Source organism: Megalopta genalis, chromosome 13 (assembly GCF_051020955.1).
Source record: "Megalopta genalis isolate 19385.01 chromosome 13, iyMegGena1_principal, whole genome shotgun sequence".
Taxonomy (NCBI): Eukaryota; Metazoa; Arthropoda; class Insecta; order Hymenoptera; family Halictidae; genus Megalopta; species Megalopta genalis.
Window position 1 is genome coordinate 5,080,801 of NC_135025.1, and position 17,167 is coordinate 5,097,967.

General features: G+C 47.8%; 1 protein-coding gene across 8 annotated transcripts in view; it reads right to left on the bottom strand.

Moving 5' to 3' along the window:
- Positions 1–17,167, bottom strand: part of tgo (Aryl hydrocarbon receptor nuclear translocator homolog tgo) — a 43,951-nt gene that overhangs the window by 15,053 nt on the left and 11,731 nt on the right. For all 8 annotated transcript variants that reach the window (XM_033477278.2, XM_033477273.2, XM_033477277.2 and 5 more), the window contains one exon: positions 6,923–7,003. In XM_033477278.2, coding sequence (XP_033333169.2) covers positions 6,923–7,003 — 81 coding nt within the window. The remainder of the gene's footprint in view (positions 1–6,922; positions 7,004–17,167) is intronic.

Consider the following 17,167-nt stretch of genomic DNA (forward strand, 5'->3'; position numbering starts at 1 on the left):
ACACGAAAGAAGAAATGGACGTATCTGTGTAGAAATTCTCGCGATTGTTTCGCGCAGCGAATCGCACCATTTCGGTGGAAAATATATACCTGAAAATTTTCATCGATAAGACCCACAGTCGGGGCTTCAAGCTGAATGCAACGATAGCGCTTTATCGAGCTTCTTTCGTCAAGATTCGAGATAGCCCGCCATCGAGTGGTTCTCTATCTTTAGTAATTAGCTCGCGACGATCAATTTTATCGAACCAGGGAGAGAAAAAACGTATCGGGAAGCGAAATTGGAATGATAAGAACAGCGAATCGGCGGAGGCAACGCCGTGTCGTAGCTCTCGAGTGGAATACGGCTGCCATTTTGTCAAGATTCGGAGAGCCGTTCGGAAGATGGATTGATCGACGAGTGCCGATCGATGGGCCGTTTTAAATGGTGGCCAATTTCAAACGAAGTATAAAATTGTTTTATGTTAGCGTTTAATTGTCTTTCGTTTCTTTTACCATTCTCAAAAGTGTTGAATATTTTGTTAATGCTTAATATATAATAAAATATAATTAACAATCATAATTAATTGTTAATGGTTCTTAATACTTTGTACTTTTGTTCAACGGAATGTTTTCGCTACGAACTCGCAGAGGGATCGAATAAAAGCAGGTTTCGTTTCCGTGAAATAATAAAAATAATACTTTGAACATTTTATTACTCAGTTTCGTTAGTTTATAATTATTTATACTAAGTCAAAATACTGTAACCAAGTTAGTAGTTACATTTTAACAAGTTCAACGGAGTTTGTTCGCTGCGGATTCGCAGAGAGATCGAATAAAAGCACGTCTCGTCTCCATACAATAATAAAAATAATACTTTGAACATTTCATTACTCATTCTCGTTAGTTTATAATTATTTATTCTACGTCAAAATAAATAACCAAGTCAGCAGATACATTCTAACAACAAGTTAAGCGAGAAAACTAATTTTTTTAACCACCGAAAAATCGGGGCAAACAGCTCGCCGCGAAACGAAGAACTTTCGCTGCGGATTCGCAGAGGAATCGCGAGTCGGGTTCGAGCGACGCACCCTGTAGATCGATCTCCGCATTACGATGATACAAAGTCGGCACGGAGATACACGTACCGCACACATAAAATGATTCTTCGGTGGGCAAAGAAGAGAGCCCGGACACGCGGAGGAAAAGGAGATCGCGGCGATCGGTCGCGCGGGCATCATCATCGTCATCACGATGATGATCGTCGTCATCGTCCCCCCGTGGTCGCCGGTACACGTCGTACCTGCGATCCTATAAATGACAACGTCCGCGCGGTGAATTATGGATTCGTCTAACGACCGTACGAACGAACTGTCGATAGAGGTTCTAACGATTGTCCGTCTCTCTCTCTCTCTCTCTCTCTCTCTCTCTCTCTCTCTCTCGATTTCTTATTCTCTCTTTCTCGCAGTCTCTATCTTCTAGCCAGCGAACGGAACAATGAAATGAATTATGAATCGATCGGGCGATCGTTTAATGCGATCGGATTCGTTATCGAATATATTCCGAGCGCGCAACATACCGGGCGGACGTATGCTAACGAGCATCCCAGTGATTTATGCGAAATCTTAATATTCCCGCATGCTAATGGGGGGACAGATGTTAGGTCCGCGCGCTCCGAAACGGGACGCCGATTCATTTTTATCGCCGCGAAACGACAGACTTCCGGGTTCACCTTATTGAACAACAGCAATTTCTCGACGCTGTCGTCCGACTCGCGATCGGCGTCACCGTTGCCAAGACGTCGCTGGTTTCGACGATTTTTTTCCCGCGGTGTATTATAAACCTCCGCCGTAGTATAACAGACGTTACTTAGACATAGTCGCGGTTGTTTCATCGCGGAGCGACGCGTGCATAAACGTCCGCGTGAAATAATGAAAGGCCGTGGAACAGTGATTTCGTCGTGAACGAGCGAGACTCTTTAAGTGTCCCCTAAATCATTCCGAAACGAAGACATTATAATCACGGGCGAGACGCCACGCGAGAGCGTTAGACGATAAATCGTCTCGCGGTACGTTTACTACCGTGCAAGTGCAATCGTCGAATCGCCGCGCGATCGTTGCTCGCGTTCCGAGGCCGACGCGACGCGATCCTCCTCGTCGCTTAATCGAATAAGAGCGTCGTATTCTTCTCGCCGTTTCGCCCGTAAAACCCAAGAATCATAAACTTTGCTCTGGACACACTCGGCAGAGGTTCGCGCACTCTGAACTCCGAAAGGATCAATTCACCGGTCGCGACGCGCTCCAGGGACTCTCGGGGTTGTTGTCCTCGCCGCGCGTTCAAATCACCGGAATCGGTTCGACGCTGCGACGAAACTTCGCGGATTAGAGTACGTTTAGGTATTGTTGCGAAGGGGAACTTTGACGGAGAAAATAAGACCTTTTATACGCGAATAAATTGGCAACTCGAGCTGTACCTATTATTATTTAACTTGAGTAATTACTTTGATCGAAATAAATGAGGGGTTCCTGAGGCAATTTGGAGCAACTTTCTTCTTTACAAAAATCTTCTCCGAGGCTTTGTTTACGAGTTATCAACGAAAAACGGTGGCCAATGATAGGCGAGATCAACTGACGCAAGGCGGTCGAGCGAATGGGTGGAACTGGGCTTCGAGCGCTCGTTGGCTCGGCCGCCTAGCGCCGCCTTGCGTCAGCTGACCTCGCCTCTCATTGGTCAACGTTTTTCGTTAATAACTCGTAAACGAAGCCTCGGAGAAGATTTTTGCAAAGGAAAAAGTTGCTCCAAATGATCTCAGGAACCCCCAATTCTCGCTTTTACAATAATCTTGGGATACCTTGCGTATTATCTAAAAATAATGCTAAAACTGCGATTGCTGTTACTTGTACGTCATAAACGATCAATATTAAACGTATAAAAAATTATGAGATCCATTTTCAGAAGATTACACGCTATAAAATGTTCAATTTGATTACTTATCACTGGAAATGACAATAAAACATAAAAATCTCACGTTTTTCACAGAAAATCAAAGTTTCGTTGAATTTCTAATTGTTTTCTTCGATCAGAAATGTAAAATCTCGCAAACTAATTATCGTATCAGAAGGAATTGAACGTTTTAACCGCTTCGTACGAGCATTGACCGAGACACGAGGGATTCGAGTTGAATTACGTTTCGGGGGCGAGTCCGGCGGCGAGCCATGGGACCGCAAGGGGTCGGCCACCGTGATCAACCCACGCAGGAAATTACAGAGGCCGCGGCGGCGTTTCCGCGGAAAGAAAGGGGGAGAAAAAGCGGCGACCGAGTGCGGCCGATTCCGCGGTTTCGCGGAACAATCGGCCTGCCAAAAACGCCGGGTACCGTTCGCATTAGCGCGCCGCGACCGACAAAAAGAGAATAGGGCCCCGAACTCGGCCCCCTCGAGGGGGACAAAAGGGATGCGAGCCTCGCCGCAGCAGCCGGTAATTGCGTTATTAACTTAGAACCGAAGTTCCCGCGAGTGTCCGCGACATCGGGGCTTTCTTCTGCTGTTTTCGCTAGCACGGACTTGGGGTCCGTGGTCCCGTTGGGCCCTACAAACTGCAGGTGTTCGATCCTGATCCGATTCTTTTGGTTAACCCACGTGTTGTCAACCATACTTATCCGGTTATTTATTATTACCGGGGCGCCCAATGCACGGTAACCAATCTATTTTATTTTTAACCAGTTAGCTGTGGGTGTCAGCATTTGGCTCGCATTTGGGTGACACTAATTTCTTTATCAGTTTCCAACATTAACTTTTATTGCAGCAGATCCGAACAAACTGAATCTTACTAGAATGCCTAGAATGCAAAAGGGATCAAATAGCATTCACTATGGTAACGTTTAACTTTCTAATTTCCGTTCCATTGATTAGATCACTTCCATTTCGTGGGAATTTTGGATCATAGTTTCCGGCACTTGTCGCGTTAAATTCGCGTTGAAACGCCGCGAACTTCGCGAGCTTATACGAATTTACGAATAATTACATCGACGACGATTTTTTAAAGCCGCGTGGGACCTCCACGGCCGCCATAATCCGCTTAAGGGTTAACCCGGGCAAAATCGCCCGACTGGTTGGAAGACACGCAGTTTCAGAGCTGCCCAGAGCCGCAGCATGACTCTGCTCTGCCCGTGAAACGTGCAATCGAAACGGCTGGTATTAAAAGAGTAGACAAAGGACGAGCTGTAATTACGCGTCGTCGACTGATACATGACTCATGCTCGATCCGCGCTTAGTTTCGACGTTCCAGAAACAGCAACTATCAAGGAAAAACAATCGTTTTCCACTCGAGAACATTCGTCGAATGGGATGCGGCAAGTTTCGCGAGGAAATTACAGCAAACGCTGTTATATTTAAAAAATATTAATTTGCCTTCGATATCAGAGCAATGATCGAGCGAGTTCCTGTTAAGGAAAAGATGTCCTGTACGCGAGAATATACATGGCGCTCCAGAACCGATGTAAATTTAACCGTGCACTACGTATACGATTCCTCAGCGAGTTCCTGATAGGAAAAGATCCTGTACGCGAGAATTTACATGTCGCTCCAAGGCCGATGTAAATTTAACCGTGCACTACGTACAAAGTTCCTAAGAGAGTTCCTGATGGGAAAAGATGTCCTGTACGCGATAATTTACATGTCGCCCCAGAACCAATGTAAATTTAACCGTGCACTACACCGTACAGACTCTGTAAAAGCGTCGACAGGAAATAAACGTAGCAATAAACTACGTAGGCGTAGGACTAGCACACAGGGAATTCATAGCAATCAGAAATTTAGCATTTCCTAGTCGCTGACAATCGGCACCTATAAAAACGAGCCGCGAGACTTGCACAATCGCATCTGCTCTCCCCGAATCGTCCATTTTCGTGCGCAATCCGAGCGCGAATCGGGGAGAAATCACGGGATCGCGACTCCCCCCGAGCGATTCGAATCGCGAGAAGGGAAAAGTCGGTCCCCGGCGGCGTCATCGATTCCCGCAATTTGCTCGGTCCGAGGATCGGTCTCGCGCGTCGGACAAGCTAATCCGGAATTTGGAGCGATTGGTTGTGTCGAGAGGCTCGGGATCGGCCGCGACAGGCAACGATACACAGAGAGAAACCGTGTGCATTGTCCGGCGTAATACGCGTCGCTCGTCGTATTTCATTTCGTGGATCGCGTCGTGTCAACACGCCGGTGGATCGCGATAGAGGATCTCGATACGATACGCGCGGCGGTTCGGTGCGGACGTGGCCAAAGTGGACGGCGCGGAGCGAGGAGCGGAGAAGCGAGAAGCGGCGGAGAACCGTAGAATCGAGAAGCAAAGCGGAGGAGAAGCGGAGAGAACGCGCGGGCCGCGCGCTCGCGAGCGCGTATAAGTACCTTATGTTCCCACGCTGGAGCAGCCTGGAGGGCTTCCCATTCCGCTATCGACTCACATTGGCGGGTATCATGTAGGTATGTATGTATCTTCGTACCCGGCCCCCGCCATGTACAGGGTGTACCGCCGCGGAACATATTGGCCCGGGATTCCGTGAGACGAATTAACAAGCGCCGGTGACGGCACGGACCTCGGAAAAGACGCCACCGAAGGAACGCGGGATAAGAGAGAGTGGGAGAGAGAGTGGGAGAGAGAGAGAGAGAGAGAGAGAGAGAGAGAGAGAGACGATTTAGGGCCTGTCCCGTACGGTCCCATGCGGTCCCATGCCGTCACGGCGACGTCGGAAACCGGCTCCACTGATTTTTCGGACGAGATAGGGACCCGCGCGAATCGCCGTGAAATGATTTTTTAAGTACCCCGACGGACCCAGCGCCCTCCCAAAGCTAGCCACCGCTCGTTCACCGTTTCATCGGCGCGCGGACCGTCGCGAGGACCCACGAAAAATCACGCTCGATCGTGGAATTATCGCGGTCCGTCGTCGAGAAACAACGACCACGCTCTGTTACGGAAAGGGTTAATTAGTCGGTTAAGATAGCCGAATTTGCCCTTTGAGGGCGAACGGAGATGTTGAAACGTGCACGAATGTTTAGGTGTGCACAGCGGGCCACGAAAGTGTTCGTACACCTTTCGAAACGCGATACATTTTTCAAAACTGAACTAAATGACTTGAATTCTTTTTTGAATGATAGAGGAACCAGTCTACTAGACGATTTTAATTCGATTCGATTCGATTCGACGATCTGTTTTAATTCGAAATCCGAAACAAGTTTTCTGATCTACAGTATTTCCATTTGATATGATTTAATACGATTTATTCAGATAAAATTGAGCCTATTGGCAAATAGAATACTTGGAATTTCAACAGTTTTTCAAATTATTAACGAATCTGATACTGTTACAATTATTTAGGAATATAGTATAGCAATTTCTAGTGGCGCAGGCAAGGGCAAATTCTAGCAGCAAAGGGTTAATTTTGCTATTATGTACATGGAATGACAGAAAACACAAGAATCTCTCGTTTTTCCACTCTTCTATCCGAGCCTATAACGAAAATTTAAAAAATGCCTCTCGTGGATCTCGGTTAAATTGCGCGGTATCGTTCGGTGCAATGAACTGTTCGCCAACAAAGTCTTCGAACACGGCTCCTCGCCACAGTTTCCGCTACGAGAATCGCGCGATTTTTGCGATTTCCGCGATTTCGAGGTGAATCGGGCGCACGATTTCGCGGCGATACGGCGTGTCCGCGCTGGCGAGTGCAGAAACGTCGGTAATTAGTCTTTCTTACGAGCGTTATTAAATCAGTGCGTTTTCCAGTAATTAGGGATGAGAACGGCGATGTTTCGCGTGCGTCCTGCGTAATGGCTGTTGTTCGGTTCCTCTCGGACGCGTGTGTTCCCTCCGAAAAAGGAGGCTCAACCCGTTCACTGACCTCTCTCATTTATCGTTAAGACACCGAGAGCATGCACGGTTACGTCGGGCCTGACACTCACCTCGCAAATCTTTCTTTGTCCTGTACATTCTCGTCGTCCAGCCTCCTATATTTACACCCGCTGGGATCATCCTCGTCCGATCTGCAACGAAAACGCACTTTATAGTCCTGTTGCCCTCGTCACCGTGAAACGACGGCCTCCTCGCCGGTCCCCGTTTCACGGCAGCGTTTCTCCGTTATCGCGGAAATTACAGAAAAAAGAAGAAGAAGAAACGGCGCGATACTCAGCGATTAAATGGATGGAAATCGATGGAAAAATCTCGAACGATCTCGCGATTCCAGTTCCATCCAATGCGCTCCTTTTTTCGGAGGAAAAAAACCTTTTTTAGGCTCCTTTTCGGGGCCTAAAACGGTGGCCCGTCGCGCGACGGCAAACATCGCTTTCCGTGCGTCGAGATTAGAACGGATTAGAATGGATTTCGAAAGAAACGAACGAATGGTCGTCGCGAGCGCGAAAGAAAAGGGTCCGTTCGCGTTCTATCCCGTGGTACCGTTGGTTAGCATGCGAGCGGGCCCCGCCGAATAAAATGTCTCGGCGTCGATACGCGAGGTGTAATCGCTTCCGGATGACCAAAAACGCGACGTCGGGCCCCGGCCGAATTGGCGGTCGCCTATCCGACTTCCCCAAATCTGGAGCGTGGTGTAACAGTTAAGTCGCTCATGCAATATTCACGGTGGACGGTGCTCTCTGTAACGCGGCGGACGATGCCAACTATTCGGTTGGCAGGAAAGTGATTTCGTTATTTCAATGTTAAATGAAACACAATTCTTTGCTTCTATACGAGAAATGAAGCTTAATCGGTCGAATATTTTCCGTTCCGTTCGACGATTTTTCGCCATTTTTCTGGCTCGTGAAACTTCTGGCGCTTACGAGTAAAAAGCTCGATCAAGCGCGTGATTCGAGGCTGTCGTTATTATTGAAAATTTTACCGTTCAAAAAGTTTCGTAAGCTTCGAGATAAATGATAATTCGATGGTCCAAGGTCGGAGCTATATGGCGGATGCGACTTTGCTTCCTAACAAAGCTCTGATAATTTTGTACGCGTTGCTGAAGATGTATATATTAACCTAAACGTGTCAACTTAACAAATCAGAAGGCAAACAAAATGACAACCTTAACGAAAGAACGGCGATGCAAACGTAACCGCTACTATCTATTGGATGCAAACCGAAATTACTTTCTTGCCAACTCAATATGTTCGCACCTGCGTGTCCAGGTTTCGCCTAACAGTTCGCACGTATGCTGCTCGAGCGCCGAATAAAATCGATCCGGGAACGCGAAAGCGACGAAAAAAAGAATCATCGGATCCTGGAGCCGAAGGATCGAGGACGATTCATCTCCGCCACTCCGTTCGTCGTTCCCGTCGATCTCCGTTACGGACGTCACAACTCAATTTCCACGAGATGGAAGAAATCGCGAAGATCGGGAACGACGACGACGACGACGACGAAAACGACGAAAACGACGACGACGAGGAGAACGACGACGGCGATAGAGAGCGTCGTAAATCCGTCAGTGGCGTCTCGTTACCGGCGTGTTCCAGGCCCGCGAACGGCCGCTATTAAGCACGATAGAAAATTATGCTCTCATTGCGGGGCCGGCGCGGCGCAGCACATAGAAATCCGGCTGATCGTCAGTCTATTACGGGGAGCGCGAGAGCGCGGGTGATGTACGCCTCTGACCCTGAGCGAAAAATCCCCTCCCTTCGCGCCACCGCTCCCCTCGCGCTCCGCTCTGCCTCCCCCCTTCTCCGCTCGTTCTCCGCGGGCCCCCGTTCCCCCCACTCGGCCGGCGTTTTTCTCTTTCTTTGCTCTGGTGAACGCCACACCGAGCTGCAGCCAGCATCTTGCCCCCACCGTTCGCCCTATACCGGCGGGCCCCACGGGCTCACCGGCTCTCGGGTCCCATGGGCCTCCGAGGACGAGGTGGGGGCGGTGTAGGGCCCGCAGCGAGTGTATCCGGGTACACCGAGAAGGCCCCCGCGCCGTTTCTCTTCTGCGCCCCTTTTTCTTCTCCCCTTTTTGCTCGCAGAGACTCCGAGAGCGGAACGAGAAGGAAAAGGAGAGGGACCACGGGCCCCGGGAGACTTATGGAGTACATAATGACGCGGCCCCGCGGTATTATGTCGACTTAACAGATACGTATATGCGCTCTCGGCGAAGAGAAGGCCCTGCTGTCTAGGGAAGCTCGGGAACGACGGGTTCGTTTTCGAACCTTCGGGCAACATTCGAGGAACCTTCGAAGAACCTTCGAGGAACCTTCGGGAAACCGTCGAGTCCTCGGCAACCTTGGAACCTCGAAAGCTCTGCGAAAATCGTCACTGGATCTCCGAGAATCGTCGGTGATACTCCGCAGCTTGCAAAATTCTGGATTTACGCTCGCAAATACTAGGATGTTCCAGTGCTGGAATTTCCAAGTAATCGCGATTCGAAGCAAATAGGAGACTCGCTTTTCTAATACAAGTTATTCCAAAATTATTATGCAAGCGGGAAATGAGAGGTTCCTGAGGTCATTTGGAGTAACTTTCTCCTTAGCGAAAATGTTCTACGAGGCTTCGTTTACGAGTTATCGACGGAAAACAGTGGTCAATAAAAGGCGTGCACGGCTGGCGCTCCGCCCACGCGGCCAGTACCGCGTCGCGCTCGTCTTATGACGCAGCGGCAGTGGTCGCGAGGGCGGGGCGTTAGCCGCGCGCGATCTCTCAGTGGTCAGTGTTTTTCGTTAATAACTCGTAAACGAAGCCTCGGATAGCATTTTCGCAAAGGAAAAAGTTGCTTCAAATGACCTCAAGAATCCCTATACATTACCAACGTCGCCGAAGTCTTCTTATATTGTTTCTCCTTGTACGAAGACGATTTAAAATTCTATGAATGAGCGAATGAGGTGGACGTCCTTTTAATTCAATTAATATTTACAAGTGTCGTGCATGTACTCCACAACTACAGCAATTTCTCTGCAATTATCCGTCAGCTTGTAAACAAAAATGGACAAAATAAGATACATCCTCTTCCAAAATGGTCCATTTTTGAATTCGCTTCCATCGGAGCGACTCGGTTTAATCGATTATTCGGTTCGCCGCATCGAATCGAGTGAAATTCGGTTTCATTATATGCAAGTTTTCGCACACCTCCAGTCCGATCAGACAGCGGCGGACACCTTCGTAGGCTACTTGACATTCCTAGAGACCAGGAGGCCAGTCACAGATGGAATATTCAATCATAAAATAGGCGTAATCGCGGCAGCCACGGACAGAGAGAGAGAGAGAGAGAGAGAGAGAGAGAGAGAGAGAGAGAGAGAGAGAGAGAGGAGCGTGGCGAGATCTGAGAGGAGACGGGCGACGGGGCAAAAATTAAAATCGCGCTAAAGCAATCCGGTCACGAAGAGCCGATCATTTGCATACAATTTCGCGTCGTGGTTAAACAAACGCAATTTGACATGCAATTAGATTTTCCCGCCTCGTTCCGCCGCGGCAACCGCCGCCGGGACGGGGAGATCGATCGGCGTTCAACTGTTGAATCTATGAAAGCCGCGGAATCGCGCCGCGCGCGCAGTAACTCATTGTTCAAAGCGTTAAGATGTATCGTTGCCGCTCCCGTGATTTAGTATCTCGGCCGAACGGCGGAAAAAATGGTCGCGCGGCCGCCGTTCCCACGGATTCTGTGTCTACAAATTACTCACGGCGTGTGTCCTCTGGTACCGCTGCTGTCTCCGAGAGGATCTGCGCGACGCGACGCGACGCGACGCCTCGCCGTGAAAATCGCGGATCCGGACTGGAAACCTGCGACGCGAGATTCGCACAGATCTCATCGTTAATAAATTAGCCAACGATCTCGCGAACGATCGAAACGGCAGAACGGCGGGCGCGCCGGCTCGGCCGATCCGACGAGAGAGCGCACGTTCCCTCGGCCATTATCTCGCGCATAACGATCGCAATAACGTCTTGATAACCCACCCGCGGCAGCGTATCGCCGGCCAGCTTTCTTCTATTACTATCCCCGTTAATGAGATGCGGCGTTACACGCGCCCTAATCAATCTTAACACGGCGGCGAATAGCAACGGGCCGCCGCCGGCCGGCCACTTCGACCAGGAACGCCCGATAATTTCGCACCGATACCACTTATCATTATCTAATTAACGCGGGCACAGCGACATTGGATTTGTCCAGATAGTAGATTACAACTCGTCGGCGGACGAAAGAATGGACGGAGAATGGCGGCGGACGCTGTGCCTCTTAATTTTTACGAAAATGGTGATTATGGCAAAAATCGATGGATGAAATGGGGAATTGCGAAAACTATAGAAGGATTTGAACGTTCGATTATGCTACTTTCAACTGATCAAAATTATCGAAAGAAACGATTTATTTGCATTTAATTTCTGTTTCTTACAAGCGGCTTTGAACATTTTTATTTTGCGTAAAGATCCGCGGTTTGTTGATAACTTTAGTCCACTTAAACGGATCACCCTATACATCTAGCTCGCTTCTGCTCTTTGCATCTATTTCCTTGTTTCGTCGAGCCGTGTTCGTGCGATAGAAATAAATGTCCTGTACGCGAGAATTTACATGTCGCTCCAGAACCGATGTAAATTTAACCGTGCATTACTGTAAAGACTCTGTGACAGCGTCAGCAGGCAATTCGTAGTTATGTCAAGGTTATTTTCTGATAGGAAAGGAAATCCTATACGCGAGAATTTACATGTCGCTCCAGAACCAATGTAAATTTAACCGTGCACTATCGTATAGACTCTGTAAGAGCGTCGCCAGGAAATTCGTGGTTATATCAAGGTTATTTCCTGACAGAAAACGATGCCCTATACGCGAGGCAATTCGGAGGCCACGTGACACGATTCGAAGGCAAATCGCAGGCCACGTGACACGATTCGAAGGCAAATCGCAGGCCACGTGACACGTTTCGAAGGCAAATCGCAGGCCAAGTGACACGATTCGAAGGCAAATCGCAGGCCAAGTGACACGATGCGTCGACTCACACGCTCGACCGACTCCGTCGACCCTTAGCATCGACGCGGCAACGAATTACATAGGCGTAGTACCAGCACAAGGAAATTCTTCGCAACCCGAAATTTGGCATTTCCGGGAGACATGACCGTGCACGCATTACGAGGACCGATTCGCACCGACGGACAAGTACGGTTGACAGCCCCTGGGGTACTCCGGGGACACCGAGTTTGCGTGGCCCTGTACACCGGGGATAGATCAGCACCGTCGAAAGCAACACGGCTAGGCAGCAGATACGACTGGCGCGAGTGTCCGACTACAGGAAGACTAGGTAGATGTAACACACGTGGACGTAGAGGAATGGCGAACGTAAATGTACGAGGACGATCGCAGACAACGGGGCAGAGAGGAGGAGGAGGAGGAGGAGGAGGAGGGGCGGCGGTGAGGGTGAAGGGGGAGAAACAGGGGGGTCAAAGTCGTGACTCCCGAGCCGTCTGGTAAAAATGCAAAAAGGCGCCACTGTGTAACCTGGACAGAGCTCTCCTCTCTCGATTTCTTTTCACCCGCGGTTCGCTGCTTCGACAACGTTTACGCTCTTTCAGCTCCCCCGCCCTCCGCCCCACCCTCCGTACACCTCCCTATACACCTCGTCGATCCCTCGAAATTCTAGTCCTGATTCCAGGATCAATCTAGGATCCGCTTGGTCCGAATAATCACGAGAGCCGAGCTAATGTCCCGCGCGAGTTAACGAGGCGGCACGCGGCGGCCGGCTCGCCGGGCTTCTGTCACGCTTCCGATCACACGGCGATATCCCCCTTTTTATTTGATTAGGTGCTAGAAGAAAGTCTCGTGTTAACAGGCGATCGTTCGATCGGTCGATCATTCGATTCGCGAGCTCGTAGATTTTCGCGCGGAGAGACTGCGCGACGAGAGAGAAAGAGAGAGAGAGGCTCCGCCGATGGAACTTGCAGGACACGTAATTGGAAATAAGTTGGCAAAGAATGAAGATGCGTCGTTAAGATGGTAGGCCGGCGAGCAGCCGGAGGAAGCCAGGAAGGGAGAGAGAGAGCAAGAGAGAGCGAGAGAGAGAGAGAGAGGGGCTCGCGACACTCGGCGGACCAAGAATCTAACACCTAAGCACGGTAGCGTGAGTTTTTTCATTAGGAGAGCCGCAATGCCGGCGGTGAGCGTTAGCATATTAAAAGGAAAGAGCGTAGCTATTGGCGGGCCCAACGAGCGGGCCCGGCGACGGGAGGCGGTCCATCGTTCTCCGACTCCGGCTCTCTTATCCGTTCTCCTCCGACCTTATTGGCCACCACCTCCTCGATCGCTCCTACCGATCCTCCGAGCCTGCTCGCGCAAAACTTTTCCGCGACCCACGATCCCCGTGATTCAAGAGCAACCGGTATCGTATCAACGGCTGATCGTCCTCCTCGCCGATCCGCTAATGGCACCGGAACAACAAACTCCGCCGGCAGGAACGCTCGCGAACCAACTTCGATTATTAACTGGCGTCGAAAGGCTTCGAGGAAACCGCGCTGATTTTTCGATTTAACTTTGAGAATTTTCGGGACACCAACTATGTGCTGGACTGTGTGGATCCGGTTACTGTGGGGGCGACCAATCGCTGTGCCTTTGACTCGTTTTTAACGGTGTAATTAATTTTATATTTATCGGAGAGGATGACGCATTTGTTTGTTTGAAGATAAACAGAATGAAAGGGCGACGGAAGTTAAAAATGTTCTGTTCGATAAATATTTTCAATGATTTTATCGTGCCTCGAAGCAAACAGGGGCACAGCAATTGGTCATACCACAGTAACCGGCTCCGGTATCTTAGATCCCGATAGCCGATTATCGGTGTATGAGGCTATAAGCGAATATAAATATATATAATATATATAATAGTATACATAATATAAATATGTATAATATATATAAATATAAATATATATTTTTGTTTATTGACATATAAGGATTAAATTTGGTCTTCTCACTGCAACATGTACTCCACAACTACAAAAAAATAACAAATTTTCTGCAAGTGTTCCTCAGCATCGTTTCGTTTGCAAGCTGAAGGAAAATTGCGCACAATTTACCGTACCCCTATCAATTATTTATCTTTACTAATTAATTACTTATTATCTTAATTATACCCCCACCAATTCCTCTCGCAGCATAGAATGTAAAACAACCGAACAACGTCTTTTTACACGTCGCCTTTTTACACGCCACCAACTTTTTTCTACAATAAAGTACTAGCAGACCACCACTGTGTAACGCGAGTTTCTACAACGCGCTAAATATACTGAGAGACCAACACGTTACCGCGTACGAAACGCGATTTCTCATACGTACGGGCTACACACGATCAAATTAAAATATATGAGAACGAACAGCTAATTACATCGGAACGAAGACGTTAGAACATAACTCTGGACGATTCGGACAGTGATCGACGATCAACGTTGCTGAAGTGTTTTTCCGGTTTCGTTCAACCTATCATAATTGCATCACGAGTATGTTAAACGATTGCATCTTTTCAGGCCTGACCTTCGATGCTTTGGCACTGTTAGCAGAATTTGTAATTACGTTACGTTCGCTTATTATACGACATTATTATATTACATGTATACTATATATGATATAATATATTATAATATATAATATAATATAGTAATAGTAATAGTAAATATAATATATAATATAGTACATTATATATATTATTATAGATAGATATATTATATCTATTATATTATTATAGATATTTTATATATATATATATATATATATTATTATTATTATTATTATTATACAACATAAAACATCTCTAAAAAAGATAATATTTATTCCGAATACGCGCGATTCTAAGCAATAACATAGCGTTCCATATCGCGCAGCTCAATTTATTCATTGCCCCTATTTACGGAACACGTGTTCCATAATAGGTACACGTCGTACCTTAGCTATTTGACTCGTATTATTTTTCATTCCCATTAAATAAATATTTCAAAATTACCTAACCACCAAACTACCGAACACTAGTATAAATATCATACTTATTGCAACAATATCATGTTATAATAAAATCGACGAAACTCGCAACACCCCCAAAAAGCGTTCCATAATAGGTACCTCCACCATCCAGCGCTATTATTTGAAACGAAATGTCGATCGAAAAATTGAAAAACGGATGGACAGTTCCACGAGGGACGGAACGGCGATGCCGACGAAAGATAGGAGGAAAGGTGTCCCTCGGACCGGTCGTTTCACGGTAGAACGGAACCAATGAGGAACTCGAGCATTCTCACGCCTCGGGGAGCCCTCATTGTTTAGGGTGCGCTGGTTCGCCCCGAGCGGGAAGTCACGCGACCAAAACGTAAAAGGAAGAGGAAATAAGAAATCTACTTAATTGCGCGAACGCCGTTTCGTACTCCTGTTCAGTCACCGTGTAACTGGCCGGCTTGTCCTCCGGGCCCTTTCGTTACGACTTCGTTCGACGGTGATCACGATTAGGGGCGCGAACGCGTGCCGGGCACGCCCTTCGCCGAAAACCGGCCGGGACATAATAAAACGGACCGCTGGCGTGCCGTCACATTTTTTTCGTACCGAAACTCTCGGCAAGAAGACCCTGGATCTCTGTTCCGCTTCGCCGGAACGGAGTTGCATCGCAAGTAGAATATATAAATAAGTATTTTTACGTAAGTTTACATAAGTAAATAATTAGTAATCAAATTGTTAATTTTATATTAACGTTAATTAATATACGAGGATACTCGTTGCTCGATTCTCCTCGTCACGGAGAAGCGGCGGTACTTTTTATTATGACGAGTATACTCGTCGCGCGTAAAAAGTAGCGTTCACCGGCTATTTAATATTATTAATTAATATCATTATTTTAGTGATTTTTAGTTTCTCGATTTTGTCAAGATTTGCAAGGGGTAGTTGGCGGTAGTTGAAGCGATCGATGCCACGGAAGTTCGATCTGCAGTTTCAATTTAATCGAACGAAATACTTTAATTTTCTGCAACTTTTTATGTTTCTCGAGCGGTCGTGAAAGCGTTATTTCGGCCGTTCGCGTCCGGATTCGTAGTTTCCGCATTAAAATTGATTTATCCTCGATCATCTAAAACGATCGAATACAATATCTTGCTGCGAGCACGCGATACGATCGAAACGGCGACGACCATAAATGCATTTTAAGTCTCGCGACGCTTGCGAAGCAACAATGGCCGGTCGCCGTTCGTATTTCGTTATGTTTAACGTTTCGCAATCGAATTGTCAATTGCGAGATACGACCCGGTACAGAGATGAAACGTCGACGCAAATAAGAAACGAGATATTCGCTCGTCGATATTCGCGGGTGATTTATCGGCGCGTCTCCGCCGCGCGCGTTCCCGCGGAGACTTCGACGCGCGGACAGGGCGCATCCCCCCGAAGGAAATTCTTCGAGACCGAGTCTCGGCCGAGCGATCGAAGTTTAGTTTTTATTAGCGCCGGGAACACGTATTAACGGCGGAACAGAGTCGTTTCGGTCTGGATTAACGACGCGTTGAAAGACAGAAACTCGCCGCGTTAGCAGCCGCCCTCCTCCCTCGTGCATTATTTCGCGCAACGAACGAGCTGCCGTGAAGATGCTGCGAGTCGATACTGTATGACATAAATATGCATTAAAGCCGCGCGCGATGCGATGCGATGCGATGCGTGTACCGAGCGTAACTAATAAGATCTTAATTACGAACGAAAATAGTGTGTGCGCGCGCGCGAGCAACACTCTCGAAACACACTTTCCTCGTCGCACGGCCATATCCGGTTCAACGCCTTCTCGCGAGAAAACATATCCGTTTTTAATAATATTCCGCGCGCCGCATTAACCACCGTTGAACATTCAAATCCACAACCGTGGATTATGATGATTGAGAATTACGTCGTTTAACCAGTTTTAGCTGCGGCGCCTACTTACTCGGAGCGCGCACGTGTCGCGAGGATCGAGCGACGACGAGTAAGCGTCGCTGTTCAAATATCGGATGATCGAACAGACGGTTCTATTTGATAAAGTTAACAAATTTATTGGCAATATTTACTTGTTCGCTTGATCGTTAACCCTTCGCACTCGAGATTATTTCAACTCTGAAATGATGATACAGTAATGTCTCCCTTACTGACGCTCAGATTGTCCACTAAAATGGAGAATTCGGAAAGAGGAGATACGATTATTCGAGTCTTTTATAATTGTTGACAATTAGTAACCATAAAAACAAACAACAAGATTCGAATAATCGTATTTCC